Source organism: Patella vulgata, chromosome 9 (assembly GCF_932274485.2).
Source record: "Patella vulgata chromosome 9, xgPatVulg1.2, whole genome shotgun sequence".
NCBI lineage: Eukaryota > Metazoa > Mollusca > Gastropoda > Patellidae > Patella > Patella vulgata.
Genome location: NC_065887.2, coordinates 20,282,237 through 20,292,997, shown reverse-complemented (window position 1 = coordinate 20,292,997; position 10,761 = coordinate 20,282,237). Strand labels below are relative to the sequence as shown.

Here is a 10,761-nt window from a genome sequence, read left to right as displayed (position 1 = left end):
GGTAGAGATCCACAGGGCTAATTCGAATTCCTTTTACACGATTATTTGACATTGGAGACCATTTATCAACTTCGCCATATATCCGAATCTTGTCATTTCTGAAAAGAAATTACTGGTACATTTCAATATAAGCTATAATTTGGTCATATCTGAAAATAAATATTAGATAGATAATTTCCTGTAGTTGACTATTAAAGCGATAATTTCATATTTTCTAAGAAAGTGTCTTTTGCTCAATAGGTTGTCAACTCACTATTATACGATCATAGGTATTATTCTCCCACTTAAAAATCCTTTGACCCCGGAAATAATAACACAATTACCTCCCTTGTTTTTCTAACCCCCCCCCCCCCCCATCGAATAGCTATCTTCAAACGTTTGTTTGAATTTGAAGTTGAAAATGATATTTTTGCCTATTTCTCAACTGGCAATAGTGAATTATAGGATTAGTAGGATTATTCTTTAATAAGGTAGGGCTGTTTATCGATACCATTTATTTTCGGGCTTTATTTTAATACATTTTAAAAAATATAACTTAAAATATGAAATTGCAACTTTAACAGAACATGAGAAAGCCTACTTTACCAACAGAACCTGTTGACACCATAGTCGACTTTAGAAAATTCATTCATTAACAATAAATAGCAATCTGTATAATTTATTGGATCTAATTGATCATTCCGAATCTGAACAAAAATCATCTCTGAACCAGTAAGAAATACACCCATTGATGTTTCTATTTATAATATAATACTGGACTGTAATAATATAATATAATTACCCAACATTAAATACTGGACTGTAATATAATATAATTACCCAACATTAAATACTGGACTGTAATATAATATAATTACCCAACATTAAATACTGGACTATAATAATATGATATAATTACCCAACTGGAAATACTGGACTATAATAATATAAACAGAAATTTCTAGATGTACATGATGTGGTTATCTTTAATGGTTGACTTTCATTTAAATCTATCAGATTAACATGTATATATAAATCACTACTCATCACCATGCTGCCTTGTGTCTAAAAAAAAATGTAAAGAATAGATTAAATTTTAAGATGCATATTTTCACATTGTTCCGTGTTGTAACATGGCGTCTACAACGTTTTGTTAACATAATACTTCGATCATGTACAGTAAATTGCATTTCTATAGTTACGTGTGATTCACGAGAGAGGCAATTTTCGCGTACTCTTCCTTCAAGCGCTAATTCTTATAAGAAATCAAAATATTACCATATTAATTCCAGTATCTTGAACCATGAGTGTATAATCTATGGAAATATTAGCTGCTAATATAACACCAAATATATAGTTGTTAATATTACTGTATGTTGTATAGACTTTACCTTCTGGTCCAACATTACCCCCAAACGCCATCTAAAAGAAATACACACCGAAATTCAAACATTTATTGAATTTCAAACCTTGATATGTATCGCAGTTTTTCAAACATCAGCTATCGCGAGTCAATCAACGTTGAAACCCTTAATAAAGTACAGTCTATTGTCTTCTAGCACAGGGGTTTTAGTGAGTAAGGCACTGACTCGCGAGCTCCAGAGCTCGATCTCGGTGTTGGCCTAGAAAGTTCTCCGGGGTTTTCCAGTGTGGTTTTCCCATGTCAGTAGTGCAGCATGGGGGATCTGACAAGGACAGTTAAGAACGCTTGACAGTTGGAATTCGAAATAAGAGTAGGCAGTGGTGCCACTGTCCAAGAGTGGTGCCGCTCTTTTTACGTACCTGTTGAATTTGTTTATCAATGGCTGTTATAGGTTTACTGGGCTTCAAAATTAAACCTTCCGTATTACAACACCTGAAAATAGCAATACATTTTATTGAAATTATTCTGAAATAATAAACACAAAGTTCTCATATTCCAGTCTAAAGATATAAAAATATGTACATTGATGGTATGTCCAACTAGTTCCGTCACCATATAGTTTTCTAAGATTTTAAGCTATCAGTGGAACAAGATGCAGTAATTACACTTGCCTCATAATGAGACTAACATTGCTATTTCCAACTTGGTCACTGGGACCAACAGGCCCTGTACTCAACGTTGAAATTGCACCATGAATGGCTGTATGTGGCTCTGTTAGATCTGAAAAGTATTATGCGGAATGTTATAGTCCAGTTTTTAAATTTTAAATGTTTACAGTTTGGATGGTTCAAGAATTGGACTGATACATAATATACATTCCAAGGTTTCGCCGGAATAAATATTTAAGAAGTACAAAGCAGAAAATACCCCCAACTTCAATCCATAGAAAAGAATACCTATATAAGCAACAAATTTGGTAATACTGTCTGAAAGTAAATTTTCGGTTTCGGTATGTAGCCCTTTATCAACCCATTTACTAGTAGATAAAATGCTGCGCCCGAAATTAGTCCCGAGTAACTAAAGATCGTAGGCAAAAATTTTAACAATTGCTTTCTAACCCGCGGCTAGATCTTGACCCCTGCCTTTCCGCGCCGACGCAGAAAGACAATTTTGGCATGTTTCCTTTCATGATTCAATATTAAATAACCAACATTTCAGTTACCATTTTCAACCCACCCACCCAGTTTCGTGGGGCATTCGTTTGCAGGCAAATGTTAAAATTTTGCGACGATCGCTAACCACAGATAAGTTGATTGTATAACCTATATATACAGTAGAAAACAAACAGTAATAGTTAGAAGATCTTTTTAATACACCTGGATTTATCAAAAATAATCATGAGGTACCAAAATGATAAATTGAACGAAAGATAAAAGTTAGTGGACTTTCTAAAAGATAATATACTATTCAAAAAAAGTAGGGGATATTTGATTTTTAAGTGTTATTAAAGTCACCTAATGAAACTGACGAAGAAACAAATGACAAAATGAAATGAAGTTCACATTCATCGATTTATTCCAAATGATCGTTAGACTAAGTAAGGCACAGACTGACCATTATAAGGGTAAAATGATACCCGGGGTCAAACAGCAAAGTTACCACAGCATCACAACCAAGTCAGTAACGGGTAATTCCTCCTCTGTTTGCCAAACAAGCATTGATCCGACGTGGCATACTCCTAATGAGACGTCTAAGGTCATTTTGGTCCAGATTGTCCCATTCCTGTTGCAACGCAGCAGCAAGTTCTTGGACATTGGCAGGACGTTGTTGACGTTGACGTAACCTCTGTCCAAGCATGTCCCAGACATGCTCGATGGGGGAGAGGTCGGGACTCAGTGCTGGCCAAGGTAATGTGGTGATGTTCTGTTGTTGGAGGTAACCTGTAACGATCCTGGCCCTGTGACATCTTGCGTTGTCATCCTGGAAGATGAAACGGCGGCCATGACGTCGTGCGAACGGCACAACATGGACTGCCAAGATGTTGTCCCGGTAGTACTGGCCTGTAACACGCCCTGCAACAACATGTAAAGCCGTTCTTCCAGCAACAGTGATGCCTCCCCACACCATAACAGAACCACCCCCAAATCGATCATGTCTGATGACGTTAACGTCTTGGAAGCGCTCGTTTCGACGACGCCACACCCTCCTACGTCTGTCCAAAAAATCAACAGTGAACCTTGACTCATCTGAAAACATCACATTGCTCCAGCGTCGATTATCCCAGTGTTGACGATCCCTACACCAACGACGTCTTGCCTGAATGTGATGATCTCTCAAACAAGGGATCACGCGAGGACGTCGGGCGCGAAGGTGACCCCTATGCAGTCGATTCCGAATCGTCTGGCCACTCACTCTCACACCAGTGTCTGTTTGAAGACGAGCGCTGATCTGATTTGCTGTGATGACACGATTTCTCAAGGCCAAGGTACGGATAAATCGATCCTGGGCTTGAGTTGTCGCCCTTGGTCGACCTGAGCGTGGTCTGTCCTGTACAGATTGTGTATCACGGTATCTGGACCATAGCCTGCTTATGACAGACTGAGAAACATTCATCGTCCGCGCCACAACCGCCTGTGGTGTGCCGATCTGTAGCATGCCAAGGGCACGTAACCTTTCATTTTGGGTAAGCCGACGCATATCAAAATTTGTTTTCTGGTCACTAAAACAATTAAACTGATGTTTCCACCCTGGAATTCAATGCCACAATGACTGTAACATTCAAAGTCAGGATCGTGCAAATCTTGGGTTGGACCCCCATGATGATCCCAAGCATCACCTGCATTCCATGCGGTAGCTATTGGTGCGTTTGGGCGTCACATGTAACTGGAAATGTTTCTTCTGTTAGGTTCTATAGTGACTTTTTTCGTAGTCATTTGCATATTTTAGTATTATGCCCCCAAAATCAAATATCCCCTACTTTTTTTGAATAGTATATATCAATTAAGCAGTACCTATAAATTCTTACTTGAGATACCAGTGCTTTCCAAGTCAGTCGCACATGTTCAAATAATAAAAATAACAGCGACGTGTGTTGCTCAAAATTTAGGATTTGTTTACGATTTCAAGGATAGTGAGTATCGCTTCTAACTATTACTAATGTAGCAAGTAATTCCTCAGTCAGCCGCACATGCTCAAATAATAAAAAAGCGACGGGTGTCGCTAAAACATACCAGAACGGGGGGTACCGATGACATGGCTTTACCACTCGTATGTAAATACTTACTGTATCCGTTTCCCGGCTGAACTTCCATGGACCAAAAGTCATCTTTATATGGTGCTATACCCATAGCTTCGGCAAATAAAGACGATACCCCTATTGTCCAATGGTCCGAACTAGGGCGGTTATCAAATAGGACACGACCCTGAAATGTTAACAATTCTATTGGCATGGTTTAATTTGCTAAATATACATGATATATCGTTGTCTGGCAACTTAGTTCAAATAAAATATAAAGAAAGCTAAATGAAATTACAAAAATTCGTAAACATATAACTATCAGCTTACACATGACCGAAATGAAACCCACAATTGACCCCAACAATGCAATTCGTTTCCATCATTCTAGCCTGGGTCAAAAGAATATTTACCCGTTTAACGAAATATTATATTCAAACTTAACCCATCCTAATTGGTTACTCTATGATAATAGGGTTTATACAGATCGAGGAAATAGTTTTTACTTGTGTAACAACAGGTATTTCGAGCGCTGTCATAACATGCCTCGGGTAGCCCATGCAGTATTGAATAGTCAAACCATTCATTCTGGCTGCATTTCCCATGTCCATCAACCAGCTTTTACCAGAATAAACATCGGAAACAGTCGCGTTGATCGTATCTGTATTTACACTCATAAAATCCTACAATACATGAATCAAATATGTTGCACTTGACATATAAATTACTTGGGTTGAAACATTAATACGTGACAGAAACGTGAAAGATAACTTACAATACTTGCATCTACAACTTCTAGTCTCAGTACTCAATGACAACCACTAAAAGCCCATTGGGGATTGGGAACCTAGAACTAGAAGTGCTTAGTCAGCGGTAAGTAAGCCTGGCGAATTCTTGATTATTACTCTTGCAGATATTTGAGATCCTGTATTTCATGCAGCAGTTAAGCTTAACTGCGAGGTGTTTTTTGTTTTAAGAATCAATTATTTTGTGGATACAAATTTGAGAATTATAACAGGTTTAATTTCTGTCATTTATATTCAATAACTAAGGAACTCTTGTGATAAAGGCTCCACACAAACACCCACAAACGTTGACATACAGTAAATGATTCTATCAGAATATCAAGGCATATTAGGGTCCACAAAGGAATAGTCTCAATTTGTGGAATATACGGATAAATAATCATTGACATTCATAGATACAACTAGATTACTTGATATGATGTCCAGTGACGATTACATAATTCATTGACTTTTGAATCCATTTGTTTTATCTCACATACTCCCATGGGCTAGTGTTTATAATTGGATTGGTGGGGTGGGGGGGGGGGGGCAATACAATACTTGTGGCGGATATGTGCAGGTTTGGACAGTATCAAGTAATACGATTGGATTATCTGCATGTAATTTACATTGCGTCCTTTATCCTACCTGTTCATAAACCGTGAGACCCCATAATTTACTTTCTTTAAACAAATCATTCCAGAATCGCTAAAAGTATAAAACAATACATAATTGGCAATATCAAATATTTAAACAAAGGAAGACGAAAGATTAAAGTTACAATTTCATATTTTCTAAGAAAGACAAAACATAATTTAATTTTTTCTATGTCTTTTGCTCAATAGGTTGTCAACTCACTATTATACGATCATAGGTGTCATTCTCACACTTAAAACTCATTTACACCGGTTAGATTAGCACAATTACCTCCCCATTACATCCCTTGTTTTCTATTCTCCACCATGGAGTAGCTATCCTCAAACGTTTGAATTTGAAGAGGAAAATGATATTTTTGCCAATTTCTCAACTGGCAATAGTGAATTATAGGATTAATAGGATTATTCTTTAACAAGGTAGGACTGCTTATAGATACCATCTTTTTTAAGGCTTTCTTTTAATAAATTTAAAAATATAACGTAAAAATATGAAAGTGCAACTTTAAGTCAAATTATAAACCAGAGGAGGTATACACAGTTTTTATGTAGTTCAGTTAGTTGATATTTTAAGTTCTATTAAGTTTTCTATTCGCGCGATGTGGTGATTTATCAGTAACAAGTTAACACGAATACGTCCAAGAAATAAGTACAACACATGATATTGTGTTCTACATCTAATGTTCCTGTAAGTCCATTAACAAGATCTTGTGGTATTGCTGCTATGTGTAAAATGCTTTCGAAAGGACGCATTATGGTGACCCCGGAACTTCATTAAGGGAACTTCCTAACTGAAAACCAAAGTATTCCCAATTCCAAATCTATCTGAGCTTTCGTTCCCGAGTTTACATGAATTCGACGAGAGATAATAAAAGATGTCTTTGAAATGTTTATTCACTGGGTCATAATGCAGGACCCGTATACACCCGAATCCGACGCAGCTTTTCATTAACTATATATAAATCGGTTTTGCTTTTTAGGACATGCCGTTAGTACTAACCAAAGTCCCATCCCTTATTCAGTGAAGTTTTGTAAAAATCTCAACTACATTGCAATAAATATACATGTATACGACATTTTGACGTATGCGTTTATTTTCTTATATTACCTGGTTCATTGGAGAGATAATGATAATTTAATTCAGAAAAGGAAGACTCGAAGAATCAGGTGTCTTTGATAGTACACGTATATTTAATTTAACTAATTTCAACCATAATTCAAATTGCTAAAGTTAGATCATTAGAGAGATAATGATAATATCATGCAGAAAAGTAAGAATCGACAAATTAAGGGGCTTTGGTCTTGTATTAAATTTAACTCATTGAACTGATAAAGTAAAAAGATTTTGACCATCGATCACCGTTTTCACAAAGAATAGTAATCTTACAGTGACATATAACTCACCTCTTCAAATGGTAAAGCATGGCCATCTTTATCAAGCAGAAATTTGTACTGGCCTCCATTTTCCTTAGCGTACGTTGTTTGATTAGACCTGCGTGTTGCAATATTTCATAAAACATTTTTCGTTAACTATTTCAATAAGGATGCAGATATGAGCTTTATTACACTTTCAGATTCTTCGTTAACTATTACAATAAGGATGCAGACATGACCTTTATTACGCTTTCAGATTCTTCGTTAACTATTACAATAAGGATGCAGACATGAGCTTTATTACGCTTTCAGATTCTTCGTTAACTATTTCAATCAGTATGCAGACATGAGTTTTATTACACTTTCAGATGCATTGTAGAAACCTACATTCTCTAATTTAGCATTAAACCCGCGTAGGTTGTATTACATATCTGTCACATTGGCAATGCAGCCTATACGAAAATACCAATACATGTTCCAACAAAGTAAAGCTGGAACAAAACGAACATCATTTGCACGAACGGAAATGACTATAATAGCTAAGACAAGTAGTAGATGTAAACTCTTACCAAAACATATTGTGACCTACAACAGGCCACATAGTATTCTCATACATCTTCCTATAAATAATATCATTTATTGTATATTTCATAGTCGATCATTTAATATATATGGCATCGATATCAACTCGTTACTCAATATATAGATCACAGCCTTCGACAAAATATTTTGCTTCGCTGTATGGCATGACATCTGCATGTACTTTAAGATTAACCGTAAATTAGCTTTAAACATAAGTTGCAAATATTGCTTCCTGAAGTTAACTTGTTAAAAATTAAAAGGTAGAGTACGTGTTACCTCATTCCAGACGGGAAGATACCTGTTCGAGGCGTCCAGCTGACCGTTCCGGATTTTAACTTTACATACCACCAGTCATCAAATTGAACGTATCTATAAAATAACGACACTAAATTTATTTTCTTTTTCGAGCAACCAATAAAATCGAACAAAATTCACAAAGTATGCAATTGAATATGCATAATGGACCTCTAAGGAATGAATAATTATGAACTTTCTGTAAATATTAACCTTGATGCAACTTCAGTTAAACAAATCTGAATTATCACCAAATTGGCAACATTCCATGAAATAGATTTAGCTGGTTTTGGTCATGTCAAAAATGATGAATTGGAGGGACGGTCAACATAAGTGAAACACAGACCTTGGGCTAAAAATACTATTTTTATTGTTTCTGTTTATAATTTTGTGATTTTATTTAAACCTACTTGTATGGTATACTTGCATTTTTGGAGTAGCTGTGTACATCATAAATGGTTTGTTCATAAGACTTGTGTGGCTCTGTGTTCCAAAAATAAGTAGCGCCTAGAGTGAAATTAGGAACATTCGTAAATCATCTAAATTTCGTGAAAGTTACATTATTCAAGGGGAAATAAAGAACCAAACTATGTGGTAGAATACAATTAATTAAGAGGCTTGCCTCAATTTGATTATTTTTACTGGCCAGCTTCGGTTTCAATATGTGAATATATACAGTCGAAACCCTACATATACATTAAATTCATCGATAAAGTATTAAAGTAAAATCGGTCGGTACAAAAGGGACACATTAAATTAAGATTTTACCATTATCAGTCCAGTATCCCAGATAGTTAATCGTCATATCAGCTTTTCTGTAGGATGGGTCTTTACCATAAAAATCTCTCATTAGACTTCCCCATTCTTGAAAAGCCTGAATCAGAAAGGTCTTTGAGAATGGATAATAATGGGGAAAAGGTCTTAATAAATGATAATGCACTCACTACTCGGTAGTTAATATTTTAAGCACCTCAGCCATCATACTACCTTCTTGGTGTGAACGACCGCAACTATACAACATCATAAATTCCATATTGATAAATATATAACATGACATTGAACTGAGCTTTCACTGAATATGAATGTGTTCACATCGAATTTGATCCACATTTACAGTAAATAGTGAACTGTGTGTAGATCACGTTGATGTTTGAATTTGGCCTAGGTACTGTTATTATGAAGATATAGTCAGAGTTAGTTTATGCCTGTTCAGGTATACATGTAGTCTCTATCACCCAGAAAAATATTCTACGAATATTATAGTCTGGATGGGTTGTCAACATTTGAGAATAATAGGTCATTGGCTAGATTATCCGTTCTATTTACATTAAAATAACCAAAGTCTAAGGGGGGTAACTAGTCCTAAAACAAGGTGTCGACGTCAATGAAATTAATTCAAGCATGCCATTTCAGAAAATCCATTTGATTGCATTGCCAGTTCAATATCCAACACCCTTAATTTTTGTATTGTAAAATTTCTCTCTCCATGGGCCATATCTCTATGTTTTTAAATTAATCCTAATTCGTCGTCACGATTCCTGTTTGTTTATAATAATGCAAAAATTATTGGATTTATTGCGGGAAGAGACGCAATTAACTCTTACTTGACTTGGCCAAAAATACTGGATAATCAATCACATGAGAAGCCGAACTCCCGGTTACGCATGGGCAATGAAACTTTTCGTCAAACATTGACAACTTTCCCAGACCCTCCGTACGTTGAATACTAGGAGGTTCTGGGTGACCGAGACTAAAATACACGAAGTTATTAAATTTGGTATATATTCATTAGACATAATTTAAGCTATTTCGTTTCAAAGAATCGGCAACCAGATTAAAATGGACAAATGTGTGGTTGGTTAGAATTTCAGCAAGTCCAGATTTAATGAAAATCTATTCACAAGCAATACAATTATTATTATATAACAAAGATAGTGGCTAAGGGAGTGGGGGGGGGGCAAAATTAAATAGTCCGTCTCCCCTACACTTGGTTCAAATCAAAGGCTGATGTCAAATGCAACTTAATAGCCTCCTCCGTTTTCGAAACGAAACTAAACAAAATTGTTTTGTTAATAATACATGTCTGATATATTATTAACGGTAGGTTTACCTTGTTGATTCCATTGGGACTATAAAACACCATAAACTGAGCCATAAAATCTTGTGGGATTTCCATGACCCCTCCCATAATACCCCAGCTTAATCTGTTAGGTTGTTGAGTTGTATCCAGATAGGTTGATGCTGACATGAATTCACTAAACGGTGCTATGATAACAACATTGTCCTTCTTATCAAAGAAGATGACGGGTCCACCTGCAGTTCCGGTGTTCATATTTACCTTTCCGGGAGCCCAGCTAGAAATAATGGATCGTTTCGTATAATTGTGATTTTTGAATTACTAAACTAAAACAAAGAGCTAGGGAAACTCAGAAGACGAAGCCTTGAGATAGACACGTCAAACACAGCCATTGTAAGTAATGCATGAAGAAAGTACTA

At 36.1% G+C, this 10,761-nt stretch overlaps 1 protein-coding gene across 1 annotated transcript; it reads right to left on the bottom strand.

Annotated features, from left to right (window-relative positions):
- Nucleotides 1-1,245: 1,245 nt before the first annotated feature.
- On the bottom strand, nucleotides 1,246-9,115 carry LOC126832705 (uncharacterized). Its single transcript, XM_050563573.2, has 8 exons — nucleotides 9,034-9,115; nucleotides 8,714-8,772; nucleotides 6,011-6,070; nucleotides 5,084-5,260; nucleotides 4,605-4,764; nucleotides 2,014-2,122; nucleotides 1,762-1,834; nucleotides 1,246-1,401 (listed from the first exon to the last, which is right to left on the bottom strand). Exons 1-8 carry the CDS (start codon nucleotides 9,113-9,115, stop codon nucleotides 1,246-1,248), a joined length of 876 nt encoding a protein of 291 aa, XP_050419530.2.
- Nucleotides 9,116-10,761: the final 1,646 nt, after the last annotated feature.